This window comes from Lissotriton helveticus, chromosome 2_2 (assembly GCF_964261635.1).
Source record: "Lissotriton helveticus chromosome 2_2, aLisHel1.1, whole genome shotgun sequence".
In the NCBI taxonomy this organism is placed as follows: Eukaryota; Metazoa; Chordata; class Amphibia; order Caudata; family Salamandridae; genus Lissotriton; species Lissotriton helveticus.
The window spans coordinates 139353167-139370459 of NC_136060.1; the positions used below are offsets into that span (position 1 = coordinate 139353167).

The following is a 17293-nucleotide window of genomic DNA, read 5'->3' on the forward strand; positions in this document are numbered from 1 at the left end:
CTTAACATAGCTCCCAAAAGATGGATTCCTTCCATCTTTAAATGATATACAACGCACCCGTTTAATTATTTCAAATTTATTACTGGTCTTTTTCTCTACAAATGTTGCTGACAAAGCCCAGAACACCATCCCTCACTTCCTTTATCGCTGCTTTAGAAGACAATTCCTCCATCTTTTGTGTCATTAACTGGCTCTCTTCTTTTGAAAATCTTATCTCTTGAGGAGCCCTCCTTTGAAGTCACCCCTAAGGTAGGCCCTGGACAGTCCCAAGGGCAGGGTGCAGTGTATTTAAAAAGTTGGACATGCACTTTTAAGTTTTACATGTCCTGGTGGAGAAAAACTCTTACATTTGTTTTTCACTACTGCAAGGCCTATCGCTTACATAGGATAACATTGAAGTTGCCTTATTATATTCTATGAATGTAATTTCCAAGTGGGAAGAGATTACTGGGTAATGTTTGGTGTCTCTGGAATCCTAAAAGTCTAATTTATGGCGAAGTCAGATTTAAATTACAATTCTGAAAATGCCACTTTTACAAAGTTGGCATTTTTTTTGTCTTACTCATGGTGCCTGCAGGCTGTCTCTGGACACATAAGTGGGCGTTTTTGGCAGTTGGGCTTTGTGTATTCCTCTTAGACAGCGACAAGCGAGAGCTTTTGTGTGACAGAATGGGCCATCACTGGCAGGATGGGAGGGAGCTGCTGGGCCCAGCTTCATTTAGACCTGAATAGGCTGTGTTCTGCCTCCACAAAAAGGGCTGCATATCCCCTATAGCTAGTCTGTAGCCAGGGCAGGGCATCTGTGCATTTCAAAGGCATGCCTCTAGATGCTTCATCCCACTACAAAGGCACAACTGTGTATGAAAGAAGGACCTCAGACACCACAACTTCAGTACACTTCTGGACCTGTGGATACTCTGCCAGGAAGAAGGACTGCTGTTCTGTTTAAAGGACTGCCACTCTGCTGGACTGCTGATCTAAAGGAACTGTTTCTCTGCTGTGCTGGTCTACTGCTGTCTTACCTGGGTGAGAAGAACTGCCCTGCATCACTTGAACTCAGAACCCAAAGTGCTTCAAGGGCTAGCTGGCTGGCCTCCTAATCTGTAGCCACATGGACATACCAAACTTCTAACAACCTTGCATCTGCATCTGTACCTGGAACCTGCCATGTGTGAGTGCACCCTGCCAAGTGGTGCCCCCACAGTCGTAGACCCTTGCAATAGGACCTCTGTGGATCCAGCAGAACCAATGCTTCACCTCTGCTGTGTGGCGCAAACCCGAGCAGAACCGACTCATCTCCGTTGCTGCATGGATTGGACCCATCACAAAGAACCGCATCGCCCCCACAGCCCGCATCCTCTGTGCAAGCCTTGCATCTCTTGTTGATGGCAGCCTCGACATAGACACCAGACTCCACATCGCAGCCTCACAGCTCTTCAGAACCAGCGCATCATCCGAACTGCGCGCCTCATCTTTGATGGCGGGTTTAGCATCACAAGACCCGTCGAAGAGATATTCACCATCGATGCAACAGGACCCTGCACCGAAGCCTCGTCGCATCTCTGAACCGATGCTTTGGCTCGACTGCGTGATGCATCTTCAATATCTCCAGTGCTACTAACTGGATTTTTTTGTTGTTTTGGTCTTGTTTTATTTATTAAATTTTGCTCTATTGTTCTAACCTGGTGTGGGATCTTTTTGTGTGGTGTGTTTACTGGTTTAGTGTTTGAAGTGTTGCACAAACACGTTACACATTACCTGTGAATAAAACCTGACTGCTCTGTGCCAAGATACCAGGGGATTGAGCACAGGTTGATTTGGGGTTTGCTTGTGGCTTACCCTGACTAGTATTGTGTTTGCTGCTTGACCAAGGCTCACAACCCAGTCACTCAGTAACCCAATTTCTAACAGGTATCCTCAGGTCAATTTTCAGGAGCAGGGCAAGTGCATCAAACCGAATATAATATGGAAAATGGGTGGCCTTAATGTAATTTAGAAAAGCTCCAAACTGCCCATTAAAGTACATTTTTTGATTTTTCTTATCTTTGTTAATCAACTAAAATATTTAATCATTTTTGTATTTGATTAATGAGTTTGTCTATAGTTTTCGGGATTGTTTTGTGGTTTAGGTTCTCGAAAGTGCTTATACTGGGCCACCTGGTACCACTGATGACTCAGAAGGGGTCCCCGTATTCCAATAATGATTAAGTGGGGTGTCCGGGTTCCAGTAATTATGTGGTGGTCCACAGAAGTGAAAAAATTAAGAACCTCTAGCTTATAGGTTTGAACTTTTGAATTCATAATAATTCACCCTTTTTTAAAAATGTCTATTTTATTTCAGCCAAGGCCTCCTCCACCCCCTCCACCAGATGAAGAAGAGGAAGAAGAAGAAGAAGAAGAAGTGGTTGTAATAGCACTGTTTGATTTCAGTGCTACTGAATCACATGATCTGAAGCTGGTGACCGGAGAAGAATATACCATACTTGATAAGAATGACCTTCATTGGTGGAAAGCAAGAGATAAGTATGGGTAAGCAAGCACTCTGTATCAAATTTTTAGATCTATCCCAGACTGCACACACCCTGTCTCCGTTGTTTCTATTAGTGAATTTAGAGATCTTTCATTCATTACCATTGGTTGGCTTCATTGCAACTCGTTTGTTTGTGTCCTGTTGGTCAGCTGCAGTAGGCTTTCTAACTGTTCTGTGTTTGTCCCTCCTCTGAAGCATGAATGCATTATTTGTGTCCTTCCCCTGCTAATTTTCAAGGCTACTTTTTTCTTTGTATTTAAACACTTTACGAGAGTGTGTCTTTTTTAGTTGGCTCTCTCACTTACTTCTGCCCTTGCGTGTTCCTCACCTGTCCATGTTGGTTTGCCCCCACCATCTGTTCCCCTCATGTTGTCCACTGTGATGCTTGCCTCCGACCTTCCTCCCATTGTCTGCCATGTTGTCTTGCCCCCACCGTCCCTCCTCTTGTCAGTGTTGTTGCTTTTTGCACAAACCCCCTCTTGTTGTCTGCCACTTTGCCTTGAAATTTGTCTGCCATGTTACCTTGATCTCAACACCTCTGCCTTTGTACGCCATGGTATTTTGTCCGCAGTATTGTCTTGATCACAGCCTCCATCCCACGGAGGGGTCTGTGCTGGCTACTGTGCAACGTGGCTTAACGTAAAGAAAAATAAAGCAAAAAGCACATTGATAGCGTTGCAGCACTAATATTTTCTTTACTTTCAGGCTAAAATTTAGAGAAAAAGTGCTGTGACGCAGCCAGTGCTGACAGCGTCATGGCCCTTTTTTGACAGATGGGGCTAGAAAGAAGAATGTGGCAGGGGGTGGGAGGGATGGGGCAATCACTGACAAATCATGAGAAGTGGGAAGGATGGAGCAAGCAACAAGGTTGTGAATGGGATGGGCAGAATGGGCTTACGTGGTCTGAGGGATGGGGCAGGTAACAAGGACACAATAGGGTGTGGGAGGGAGGGGAGTGGTAGAGAGGGCCTGCAGACACATGCAATCTTATGGAGTACCATGTTAAAAACAAAAAGTACCCCTGCAAGCATGTGGCCAGTGGAAGGACACTAGCAGTAGCATGATCTCAGTAGAGTTTATCTTATCACTTCGCAGGAATGCAGAGCAACTGGTGTACTGCTGGCCCTCTCTGGGAACAGTAAGAGCGGTATGCAGCTTACACATTAAGTAGCTGGATGTGTTCCTAGGTCAGGGCAGATTTTATGCTCGCTAGCAAAATAGGAAGGTAACTGTTTTGCAACAGCAAGCTGACGTAAGTACCTAGAGACTTTCTTTTTTTAAAAAAATCTTTATTGTGGTTTTAAGGTAAACTTCACATTTTAAACAGTTATATCTCACAGACAACTCTGCACAACAAGCAGTAATGTAGCAGCAGCAATATATCCAATTTATTTAGGCTCTTAAGTGCTTACTGAACCGACAATTAGTAGGATCATTGTCATTGGTAATCATATAAACTTAAAACTGAACACCCCCCCTCCCAAACCCCACCCCCTCCTTACCGGGCCCACCCACCTAGAGGTCCATCTAACATCAGTTCAGTCAGGGGTATCCTCTCGTCTCTCCCCTTGTCTGGGAGATTCATTTCCCAGTTACCTATCACCAGTCAACACTGTCTGTGTAGAGTTGGGGAAGCTTCTCCCTATCTCTTGGACCATTAGCCCTACGTATGTGCCCCTCCTCCACCAATGCCAATGCCTTCAGGTCCGCTTTCCATTTCTCTATCAGCGGCCCATGCTGTGCCAGCCAGTGGATCGCTATTCGCCGCCTAGGTGTCACATCCCCAATACCAGGAACTTCCTGCTGGTTTTGCGTTTAGGGTCTCGGGGAATCAATCCAAGGAGGCAAGTACGCACTTCTAAGGCAACCCTCCATCCTGTTATTCTGTGCAGATCCTCTAGGATAGCTTCCCAGAATATCTGCATCGTCGGACACGACCAAACCATGGGGTCGATTATGATGGCGGACGGCGAGGTGGAGGGACCGTCCGCAGGGGCAGCGGCGTTCCCTCCGTTGCAATTAGGATGTGACCGCCACCCTGGCGGTCACATCCCGTATCTTTAACATTGCGGCGGGTGCTGCTATAAGCAGCACCCACCGCAAAGTTAAAAATGCATGCTGTGCATTTGCATGCACAAAGCGGCAGGCACCGCGCGGTGCCTGCCGCTTTGTGCATGCAACTGCAGGGGGGTACCATAGTGCACCCCCCATGGGCCCGCAACGGGCCCCCAAAGCAAGCACCGTATGCCTTTTCGTGGCGGCATTGACGCCACGGAAATGCATAGCCCCCATCACATCCTAATATGGCTGGCGGTGTCTGATAGACACCGCCACCATACTAGAGCTTTTCCGCCGCGGTTGCAAGGCGACCGCGGCGGAAATGCGGTGGACAGTCTTCACGTCCGCCACGGTCCTCCCCGCCATTGTAATATGGCGGGGGGGGGGAAATAGGTGGCGGATGGGCAAGGATGGCGGACGGATCGCCACCACCTGCATGGCGGTGTCAATCCGTCCGCCATCCTAATTGACCCCATAGTGTGGGAAATCTGCTGGTGCATAGTGACATCTGGGGCACCTTGGGTCTCTCGAACTATCAATAGTATGTAGGCGCTTGGGCGAGAGGTATGTCATGTGGACCGTGTTGTATTGTATCTGCTCAAATCTATTGGAAACCCCACCTTGCGAAGTACTTAGAGACTTATTCTGTGATCTACTTCATCACTATAAATGAGCTTGGAGGGAGCAAACTGGAGAGTTGGATGGGACTTGGGGGGGGGGGGACACATACACTCTGATAGAGAGCTGGAAAATCAATAAAAAGTAGTTCCATAAAAGTGAGCAGTGAAAGTAAACCACTCAAACGGAAATCAATGGATGATAAAGAGGTTATGGTCCAAGGGACGGACAAAGACAAGAAGGAAAGACAAGCAATAAGAAGCAAGCAAATGAGAGTCCAAATAAAGCCAACCAGTGGGAAGCAATGGGCAGGCTTTTAGCCCACTTTAATTTCATAGAGGGTCTTTCGGAACTAGACCCCTTCTGCTGTCTGGTCAGTGTGACCAGAAAAGAAGTTGCTAACCATGAGCGTTAATGCTTCATTATAGTTCTTTGTACCACTCAATGAGTCTTGTGAAGGCAGGTCATATACCTTCTCGCCAACTGGAGGCTGCCAGAACTCTCCTTGAACATAGGACGTAACCCCAGGCCAAGGACTGTGTGATAAGATGATGGAGCCCTGAGCCCTTCTGAAATTGATATTTGCTGTAGGGATGACATCCTCGCTAAACATTTGGAGTCAAGAAGTTAACTGTGATACTGGTGGAAGTGTTGTATCCATTCTTCTCCTTTGTGTCCTCTTTGCTACATGGTATTTTTGGAGAACTAGAGATTACAGAAGTGACTGTATTGAAGTTACAAAACAGTGATTTTGCATGTTCATTTGTACTCTTATTTCTAAGTTAATCTGTTTTCCCTTTGTAGCTGTATCCAGCTCAAAAAGATTTTAATCTTAGAAAATACCGATATCATATACAATTGTGTACCAAAATCAGCATTTCAGCCATCAGAGTACATTTCTACGGTACTTTACCCAATTCTTCATGGTAGTTTACCAAATTCTCCATGATACATGTCCGTTAACGAGGACTAATATTCTGCCACAGCACATAAAATATGATCAACAATTGTGAATGTAACATATAATGAAAAAGAATACAATGTGTAGGTTGACTTCTTGTTGTGGTTGATCATGTGTCACTTGAGTCTAAATTGAAATATAAAAATATAACCTGGGAAACGTATTAGATCTTGACTTGTTTCTAAATTGATCAGGTAGTACATTAATCTCTCCTTTTAACCTTTTGGGTGTTTTCATATTGAAAGGTTTGCTATCCAATGCCAGTAGGGTTACTGAGTGGCTTTGTATTTAGGTATACTTGAATGTTCAAGGCCTCTCATTTGTCTATTGGTCCCTACATGGCTGTGTATGAAAAGATCATTTGAAACCATTGGCAAATCAAACCCTCCTGCAGAGTAAATACACTATATTTTATCTGCTAAGAAGAAATGTGTTAGGTACTGTAGTATTTGACACTGCTTTCACTTCTTTTGATGATTCAGCAACTCCTTGTGACCAAGGTAAAGATGTGATGCAAAATAGCTTGTTGTGGCAGAAGAGATCATAGGGGGATAGACAAGCACTCATGTTCACACGGCTTCTTAACCTAGATGGCATCGTAGGAGCACAAAAAAAGAACATATGGTCTGTGATCAGGTCAGAGCTCTTCTACAAATCACCGTCAAACCTCATTGCCTAAGATGCCACATTCCAATTTATCAAACTGTGATGGGAATAAGGTAACTTGGGTGGATTCTCCCAGGCCCCATGGTCTGATCTGTTCCCTTGCACTCCCCTTGTTAGGTCTCGGCAACGAGAACTATTGTCGCCGAGTAAGCTCGCAAGGGAGTACAGAGCGGTGCACGAGCCGACCAGGGTCTGTGGACGCGCACACACCCAGGCAGGCAGGCAGGCACGCGAAAGACACACATAGACAGACAGACAGACGCACGCACGCACACACACGCACGCACACACACACACACCCTCCCTCTCTGCCCACTCCCTCTCTGCCGCCCCCCCTCTACCCCCACTCACCGGGCTCTTTCCCGACGCAGCGGGTCAGTCATGGCAGCAGGCAGACTCGGTGTCTTCTCCGGCGATCTTCAGCTGATGTGCACACCCACGCTGCGTCTCGTGCGCGCCCACCACGCTGTTTCGCGCCCGTTGATCCTCAGCTTGTGATTACTACTCCTTCTAACCCGGATTCTAAATTACTATTTCTTGGTTCTCTAACTCCACTCTGTTGATTCGTAACAAACTGATATTCAGCACATTTCACAGTCTCGCTTTTGCTTCTCATAAATACAATAAGATTATTTTAAGCAATGTCTACCCTTCTTTTGGTTCTGTGCCTATTATGCTTCGGACTATAGAGTTTTAGAAAGTGTGGTGGAAGATTCCATGATATCAGTGGTGTGCACAGGGCAGAGTGCAGAGTAGTGAGTGCAGAGTAGTGAGTGCAGAGTAGTGAGTGCGCAGAGTAGTGAGTGCGCAGAGTAGTGAGTGCGCAGAGTAGTGAGTGCGCAGAGTAGTGAGTGCGCAGAGTAGTGAGTGCGCAGAGTAGTGAGTGCAGAGTAGTGAGTGCAGAGTAGTGAGTGCGCAGAGTAGTGAGTGCGCAGAGTAGTGAGTGCGCAGAGTAGTGAGTGCGCAGAGTAGTGAGTGCGCAGAGTAGTGAGTGCGCAGAGTAGTGAGTGCGCAGAGTAGTGAGTGCGCGTGAGTGCGCAGAGTAGTGAGTGCGCAGAGTAGTGAGTGCGCAGAGTAGTGAGTGCGCAGAGTAGTGAGTGCGCAGAGTAGTGAGTGCAGAGTAGTGAGTGCAGAGTAGTGAGTGCAGAGTAGTGAGTGCAGAGTAGTGAGTATTGAGTGCAGAGTAGTGAGTATTGAGTGCAGAGTAGTGAGTAGTGAGTGCAGAGTAGTGAGTAGTGAGTGCAGAGTAGTGAGTAGTGAGTGCAGTGCAGAGTAGTGAGTAGTGAGTGCAGTGCAGAGTAGTGAGTAGTGAGTGCAGTGCAGAGTAGTGAGTAGTGAGTGCAGAGTAGTGAGTGCAGAGTAGTGAGTGCAGAGTAGTGAGTGCAGAGTAGTGAGTGCAGAGTAGTGAGTAGTGTGTGCAGAGTAGTGTGTGCAGAGTAGTGAGTAGTGAGTAGTGAGTGCAGAGTAGTGAGTAGTGTGTGCAGAGTAGTGTGTGCAGAGTAGTGTGTGCAGAGTAGTGAGTGCAGAGTAGTGAGTGCAGAGTAGTGAGTGCAGAGTAGTGAGTGCAGAGTAGTGAGTGCAGAGTAGTGAGTGCAGAGTAGTGAGTGCAGAGTAGTGAGTAGTGAGTAGTGAGTGCAGAGTAGTGAGTAGTGAGTGCAGAGTAGTGAGTAGTGAGTGCAGAGTAGTGAGTAGTGAGTGCAGAGTAGTGAGTAGTGTGTGCAGAGTAGTGTGTGCAGAGTAGTGAGTGCAGAGTAGTGAGTGCAGAGTAGTGAGTGCAGAGTAGTGAGTGCAGAGTAGTGAGGGCAGAGTGCAGAGTGCAGAGTAGTGAGTAGTGAGTAGTGAGTAGTGAGTAGTGAGTAGTGAGTGCAGAGTAGTGAGTGCAGAGTGAGTGTGCAGAGTAGTGAGTGCAGTGCAGGTCAGTGCAGGTGAATGCAGGTCAGTGCAGTGCAGGTGAGTGCAGTGCAGGTGAGTGCAGTGCAGGTGAGTGCAGTGCAGGTGAGTGCAGTACAGTGCAGTGCAGGTGAGTGCAGTGCAGTGCAGGTGAGTGCAGTGCAGTGCAGTGCAGGTGAGTGCAGTGCAGTGCAGGTGAGTGCAGTGCAGTGCAGGCGAGTGCAGTGCAGGCGAGTGCAGTGCAGGTGAGTGCAGTGGAGTGCATGCGAGTGCAGAGTAGTGAGTGCAGAGTAGTGAGTGCAGAGTAGTGAGTGCAGAGTAGTGAGTGCAGAGTAGTGAGTGCAGAGTAGTGAGTGCAGAGTAGTGAGTGCAGAGTGCAGGTATGTGCAGTGCAGTGCAGGTATGTGCAGTGCAGTGCAGGTATGTGCAGTGCAGTGCAGGTATGTGCAGTGCAGTGCAGGTATGTGCAGTGCAGTGCAGGTATGTGCAGTGCAGTGCAGGTATGTGCAGTGCAGTGCAGGTATGTGCAGTGCAGTGCAGGTATGTGCAGTGCAGTGCAGGTATGTGCAGTGCAGTGCAGGTATGTGCAGTGCAGTGCAGGTCAGTGCAGTGCAGGTCAGTGCAGTGCAGTACAGGTGAGTGCAGTGCAGTGCAGGTGAGTGCAGTGCAGGTGAGTGCAGTGCAGGTGAGTGCAGTGCAGGTGAGTGCAGTGGAGTGCAGTGCAGTGCAGGTGAGTGCATGCGAGTGCAGTGCAGGTGAGTGCAGTGCAGTGCAGGTGAGTGCAGTGCAGGTGAGTGCAGTGCAGGTGAGTGCAGTGCAGGTGAGTGCAGTGCAGGTGAGTGCAGTGCAGTGCAGTGCAGGTGAGTGCAGTGCAGGTGAGTGCAGGTGAGTGCAGTGCAGGTGAGTGCAGTGCAGTGCAGGTGAGTGCAGTGCAGTGCAGGCGAGTGCAGTGCAGGTGAGTGCAGTGCAGGTGAGTGCAGTGGAGTGCAGTGCAGTGCAGGTGAGTGCAGTGCAGGCGAGTGCAGTGCAGGCGTGTGCAGTGCAGGTGAGTGCAGTGCAGGTGAGTGCAGTGCAGTGCAGGTGAGTGCAGTGCAGGTGAGTGCAGTGCAGTGCAGGTGAGTGCAGTGCAGGTCAGTGCAGTGCTGTGCAGGTGAGTGCAGTGCAGGTGAGTGCAGTGCAGGTGAGTGCAGTGCAGGTGAGTGCAGTGCAGGTGAGTGCAGTGCAGTGCAGGTGAGTGCAGTGCAGGTGAGTGCAGTGCAGGTGAGTGCAGTGCAGGTGAGTGCAGTGCAGGTGAGTGCAGTGCAGGTGAGTGCAGTGCAGTGCAGGTGAGTGCAGTGCAGTGCAGGTGAGTGCAGTGCAGGTGAGTGCAGTGCAGGTGAGTGCAGTGCAGGTGAGTGCAGTGCAGGTGAGTGCAGTGCAGGTGAGTGCAGTGCAGTGCAGGTGAGTGCAGTGCAGTGCAGGTGAGTGCAGTGCAGGTGAGTGCAGTGCAGGTGAGTGCAGTGCAGTGCAGGTGAGTGCGGTGCAGTGCAGGCGAGTGCAGTGCAGGTGAGTGCGGTGCAGTGCAGGCGAGTGCAGTGCAGGTGAGTGCAGTGGAGTGCATGCGAGTGCAGTGCAGGTGAGTGCAGTGGAGTGCAGGTGAGTGCAGTGCAGGTGAGTGCAGTGCAGGTGAGTGCAGTGCAGGTGAGTGCAGTGCAGTGCAGGTGAGTGCAGTGCAGGTGAGTGCAGTGCAGGTGAGTGCAGTGCAGGTGAGTGCAGTGCAGTGCAGGTGAGTGCAGTGCAGTGCAGGTGAGTGCAGTGCAGGTGAGTGCAGTGAAGGTGAGTGCAGTGCAAGTGAGTGCAGTGCAGGTGAGTGCAGTGCAGTGCAGGTGAGTGCAGTGCAGGTCAGTGCAGGTGAGTGCAGTGCAGGTGAGTGCAGTGCAGGTGAGTGCAGTGCAGGTGAGTGCAGTGCAGGTGAGTGCAGTGCAGGTGAGTGCAGTGCAGTGCAGGTGAGTGCAGGTGAGTGCAGTGCAGTGCAGGTGAGTGCAGTGCAGGTGAGTGCAGTGCAGGTGTGTGCAGTGCAGGTGAGTGCAGTGCAGTGCAGGTGAGTGCAGTGCAGGTGAGTGCAGTGCAGTGCAGGTGAGTGTAGTGCAGGTGAGTGCAGTGCAGGTGAGTGCAGTGCAGGTTAGTGCAGTATAGGTGAGTGCAGTGCAGGTGAGTGCAGTGGAGTGCAGGTGAGTGCAGTGCAGGTGAGTGCAGTGCAGGTGAGTGCAGTGCAGGTGAGTGCAGTGCAGTGCAGGTGAGTGCAGTGCAGGTGAGTGCAGTGCAGGTGAGTGCAGTGCAGGTGAGTGCAGTGCAGGTGAGTGCAGTGCAGGTGAGTGCAGTGCAGGTGAGTGCAGTGTAGTGCAGGTGAGTGCAGTGCAGGCGAGTGCAGGTGAGTGCAGTGCAGTGCAGGTGAGTGCAGGTGAGTGCAGTGCAGTGCAGTGCAGGTGAGTGCAGTGCAGTGCAGGTGAGTGCAGTGCAGTGCAGTGCAGGTGAGTGCAGTGCAATGCAGGTGAGTGCAGTGCAGGTGAGTGCAGTGCAGTGCAGGTGAGTGCAGTGCAGGTGAGTGCAGTGCAGGTGAGTGCAGTGCAGTGCAGGTGAGTGCAGACCAGTGCAGTGCAGGTAAGTGCAGTGCAGGTGAGTGCAGTGCAGGTGAGTGCAGTGCAGGTGAGTGCAGTGCAGTGCATGTGAGTGCAGTGCAGTGCAGGTGAGTGCAGTGCAGGTGAGTGCAGTGCAGGTGAGTGCAGTGCAGGTGAGTGCAGTGCAGTGCAGGTGAGTGCAGTGCAGGTGAGTGCAGTGCAGTGCAGGTGAGTGCAGTGCAGGTGAGTGCAGGTGAGTGCAGTGCAGGTGAGTGCAGTGCAGGTGAGTGCAGTGCAGGTGAGTGCAGTGCAGTTGAGTGCAGTGCAGTTGAGTGCAGTGCAGTTGAGTGCAGGTGAGTGCAGTTGAGTGCAGTGCAGGTGAGTGCAGTTGAGTGCAGTGCAGGTGAGTGCAGGTGAGTGCAGTGCAGTGCTGGTGAGTGCAGTTGAGTGCAGTGCAGGTGAGTGCAGTTCAGGGCAGAGTGGTGTGTATTGACAATATAAATGACAATGCCATTTATTTATGATTTAAAGAAAAAATAAATGTCATGAGCAATGCCAATAGCTCTACCTTTAATGATGCCGAGACCATTGCATTGTAAATGCTTGTTTTAGATCTGGCGTTTGTAACCGATCAGCAAGGAACTGTTGCATGAAGGTATCGGATGTCACTTAAAATATATGTTATCGAATCTTTTCTTACTTCTATGTAAGGGGTTAGTTGGTCCTTTTGGTTATCATGAATCATGAATCAGATCATGAATGCACTTTGCCAAAAGTCTATTAAAAATACATTGAGAGGCACAGAATCAATTAATCAAAACCACTAGACCAATCAGATTCCTTTAAGTAATCTATTAATGTATGGGGGATTAGAAACCGCAGTGCATTTCATTTAAGCATTATTGTCAATGACAGGGACCTCTCATTCTCTCTTATCGAGCACATATAAAAATGAAGTCCTTTCTGATTAGAATACTTCACTAAAATAACATGGACACCTAATGCATGTACTTTTTCAGTAGATTGAAACAACATTAATATTATTCATAGATGAGAGTCCTACACAGGTGAACGCATTTTAATAAACAAGAGGCCAAAACAAAGATGTGATGCCTTTAGAATATGCAATCAATTTAAAAAAGAAATCAAACAAATCCCAGGTCATGTTATTTTGCTGATCTCCAGCACGAAAGCAAACCAAGCCAGAGGGGTTCTGCCTTTCTGTAACTAACAGTCACATATCTATTCAACTATCACAGTCTGGGTCATGTGAATTCACATTCGCATTCCTATATTTTAATTTCCCTCAAAACCACATCATGGATTATAAAACATTCCTAATCGACAACTAACTCAAGAATAAGAAATCTGCTTGACTTTGCTGACTCATCTAATAAGCACTGTAATTTGACAAACGTAAGCTGTTAGCTCTTGACCATACAGACAAGAAATAAGACAAGTAGTCCCTTACAATGCGATGCTGTGTTGCTAATGAAATCTCTGTTGCTACGATCGTACTCATTATTTAGCTACAATTACTTCTTCAGATACATATGCTATGTGAATATTATCTGCATTATTTTTGTTTCATATCTCTTTGTTTGCACAGTGACTTGGGGTCCATTTTGCAAGACCTGTAAAAGAAACATATCCACCTGGCCACTTGGACCTCTGTTAGATACTCTTAATTGGATTATAGCTATCCACAACTTAACAGTAGCCGATCACTACATCCTTCCCGAAGCGCGTGTAGTGGTGCAATCAAAGCTGAAATATTAAAAAACTTTAAAAAAAAATTAACTTACCACACTTTTTGGACAAGCCTTTGGTGTAAAAACATTGTCAAGGGGACGCCTTCCCCCAGGAGCAATAGAGCTGCTAAATCCAAATGGCATACCAGTGCAAAGGCTAAATTTGAGATCTGTCTGGGACGAAAGTATTATTTGTGGCTTTATTAAGCTTATCTCTGTTGAGGAAAACGCATCCCGGTGAGAAAACTACACACTTACATTAATCAATAAGTGATAAACATGTGATTGACAATTTACCCACTGAGTCCCCACGTGGCCCCACTGGATATCTCCATCGGAGATCAGCAGCATACCTGGAACGCTGCTGCGCCCAGATATCTAGGGGTAAGACTATATCACACCCCGGAGGACATATACGAGGGGAATCACCGCAGAGCACTAGCGGGGTTAAGAGCGGCAGTAAACTTTTGGAGAACACTGCCCCTAGCCCCCATAGGCCGGGTAGCGTTTGCAAAAATGATCATGGTCCCCAGACTACTCTACCACTTTGCCAACCCCCCAGTATTAACACTGCTCCCTTTTATTCGGGAACTGAACACACTCCTCACCTCCCTGATATGGGGCGGAGGGAGACATAGGGTCAGCCTAACCACCCTGTACTTACCGACAGACTAAGGGGGACTGGGAGCCCCGGCTTTTGAAGCATATTTCCTAGCGGCCCAGCTTCAGTGGTTATCACACTGGACAGCGGAGCGACACGTGGGGGAGACAATAACATGTGACGGACGAATACCCGTTCCGGCTCTTCGGCGGTTACTAATGCCGGGTACCAAGTAACTATTGCTCGACAGTGTATGCAAAAAATCCACCGCATGTCCAGATGTACACCTATGTACTCTCCCCTGTTACCCTTGGTGGGATTACCCAGACAAGAAAAATATTTCACGTCCCGCACTTTGCAGGTATGGACGGAACACTCAATTATTGAGATGGAATCCCTATTCATAGATGGCCAACTCAGAACATATGACCAATTAGCAGACAAGTATGACCTCCCGCCGGGACAGTTCCTGCTACATCGACAACTGTTAGATAGTGGCCGCCGATACTGGGCCCTAGACGAAGGAGAGACCCCGACACACCCAGTGTTGCACGCAATTCTACTCATGGGAGCAGGTAGACATTTAGTCACCTTGCTCTACAAAGCTGTCAGGACACTACTTCTGCAACCACTGCACACATTACGTCAAACATTAAAAGAAGACGTGGGACGGGTATTTCACGACAAGGAATGGGAGAGGGCGCTTGAATATACAAAGAAGGTATCTAGGAACGCCCGGTTCAAGAACATTCAATTTAATATTCTCCATAGAGCATACCTCACACCGCAACGTCTCCATCGTTTCTATCCCGACACACACTTCGCATGGCCCTGCTGTCAAACTTTTGAGGCAGATTTTAGGCACATGTTTTCGGATTGCCCCACGATACAATATTACTGGCATGTAATTCACAGGGCACTTAGAGCGACGACAAATATTACAGACATATCCATCTGGGAGGCGTGTGCCCTCGGTTTATTCCGCAGGCGAAAAACTGAGAAGGTACAGTGCCGCTTTGCATCATTAGCCCTCCTTTTAGCAAAGCAGGGATTGGAAAAGCATTGGCGGCCCCGTCAGGGCCACCCGAGGCAGCCTGGATAGGGGCAGTTAAAAAGTGGGTCAAGGCAGAAGAAGAGGTACTGAGGGAGGAGGAGGTCAAAGGAAATCGGAAACATCCTATATTATTGGAATGGGAACAACTGCTACACCAATATACCCATGAGACAACGCAAGCGCTCTTGCCTAGGACCCCACAGGCACAATCCCCACGTTCACCTCCCCTGGGGTCAAATGGCCCACGCACCGAATCAAATGTATACATGTAACGCTGACATTACGGGAAGATACTACCTAGAGGCCGTGAACATCAAAACACATCGTAGGAATACGTCAGACACAAAATCCCCCTGGTCTCCCCCCTCGCCAGCACATCTACATCAGCTCATCAAGTAATGACAATTTGACTGACATGCTGCCGGGCATGCCTGTGCCCAGCGTAGCCGCTCCCTTCCCGCTATCCCAGTTTTACCCCCTTAAGTTTAGACCACCAAGAATACATTGGTAGTTTAAGAACCAACACCAACACACGCAGACACAGGCACCTTACATTACACGTTCTTATACTGCGATGCTGATGTGGGAGTGACGTAGCAACTCCTGGGAAGGGGCCATCCACCTGGCCACACCCCAATATGAGAGCCACTGCAGATGGGACATTGTAACCAGTACGATGCATATAATAACTGTTGTTGTATAGTATTCACCGTGCCCAACCCGCAAGGCCCCAGCATGCTTAGCGGTACATTGTAAGATGTAATATTACTGCGTGTGTGCATCGATATACATGACTTGTATTACTCTAACCTGTGTACTTCCTGAAATGTTCAAATTCAATAAAAAAAGATTTAAACTAATAAAAAAGTTATAAAAATGTGGAACCAATTATATCAGTTCCTTACAGAATGGAACTACAGTCATATATTAATAGAAATAAAGATCATTCTATGACTGTACCCCATGTAGGAAGATTCTATAACCTTGTGTACGGATTATAAGCAGGATTGTCTGCCCACTTGTTTATCTAGTCCTCCAAATGTTGCTTAAGACATTTTTTTTTAAATAATTGACCTCCTATAATTTGTATGAGCTTGACAATTCCTCAGCTTCTTTACAAATAGATACGCCTACGCACCCACCCATGCTACCAACAATACATGCCTTCTCCCGGTGGCCTACCCATTCCCAGTACCTGTCTATTCTCAGTCCCTGCCAGTCACAGGCTGAGTAGAGCTGGGCCTTCCAGCCCTTTCTACTGGATTCGTCTTTCTCTAGCAGTGTTGCACAAGTTCTTTCTGGCTGTGGACGTTCACCCCCTTGGCCCATTTGCACTGTAATTCTTTTTCTGACACTGCAAGCACAGTCTTGCTGCAAAGCTTTGAAGCCACCAAAATGCATCCCCCAGTTCTTGAACAGAGGTGGGGTGTGGTATTGTTTGAATTTATGAAGCGAACAGTAAAAATCGAAAAAAATAAGAAAATACCTCCTTGTCTTTTAAGATGTTTGGTCCCCTAAGCTATGTAAGGAAAGGAATGATAAGGAGTGAAATAATTGATACTGTTCAAATTATGTGCAGGTAACTTGTATTACTGGACATCATTCCTGTTAGAAGTGGGGGTCTCTGGTTGAAAAGGGTTTGCACCTTTGTCCAAATCGGGACCCTTCCTTCTAGTCATTATAAGGGAGTTACACTCCTAAAATAACCCCTGCTCACACCCTTGGTAGCTTGGCAAGCAGTCAGCCGTATCTTAGAGGCAATGTGTAGAGCATTTGCACATAACCAACAGTAATACAGTGAAAGCACTACAAAAGGACACCACACCAGTTTTAGAAAAATATCCAATATTTTATATACTCAAAACAAGACCAAAACAATAATAATTTACAATACAGTACTTACATAGGTATACTTTGCAAGAATACTTGAAAAACACAGTTTGTTTGGGTCTAACAGTTCCAGCCGACCAAGTCGGTACGGGCCAGCGCAAGCGTGGACAGACTCGGTAACAGTGCCTTTCTCGTTGCAGCTGACACAGTGTTGCAAGCCTTTCGTGGAAACTGTTGCGGTTGCGTTGCAAAATGGAAGAAGTGCAGGGTCTAGTGTCCTCTCGATGTGGTGCAGGCAGCAGCTCGGTGGCGATCGTCCAGATGGCATCGGTGAGACTAAGTCTTGCAGTGCAGGGTGAGACAGTGCTCGATACAGTGCTGGCAGGTTGTGGTGCAGGAAACCGAGCTGGTTAGCGGGAGCTGGCATCGTTCAGCCCAGATGGCTGTGTGGGACGAGCCAGTGCTTCATAAAACTTACAAGGGGTGCCTCCAGCCTTGAAGCGGTCTCGGGTGTCGAAGTCAGCAGCAGCGACCGCAACGGTGAGACCAGGAAGGCGAAGTGAAGTGAAGCGATGTGGTGCAGTCTGCGGTGTCGTCAGGGCACAGAGCCAGCGACGGAGTCGGTTGCTTTTCCCTTCTCTGTGGCAGCTGAAATAGCAGTTACAGAAGTGGTACCCAGAGGTTGGTGAAGTCTTTGCAGTCCATGGGACTTCAGAACAGGAGGCAAGCTCTATTTC

At 48.1% G+C, this 17293-nt stretch overlaps 1 protein-coding gene across 1 annotated transcript in view; it reads left to right on the forward strand.

Moving 5' to 3' along the window:
* Window positions 1-17293, forward strand: part of TEC (tec protein tyrosine kinase) — a 589535-nt gene that overhangs the window by 439373 nt on the left and 132869 nt on the right. Inside the window, exon 8 of the mRNA XM_078678221.1 lies at window positions 2342-2529. Coding sequence (XP_078534347.1) covers window positions 2342-2529 — 188 coding nt within the window. The remainder of the gene's footprint in view (window positions 1-2341; window positions 2530-17293) is intronic.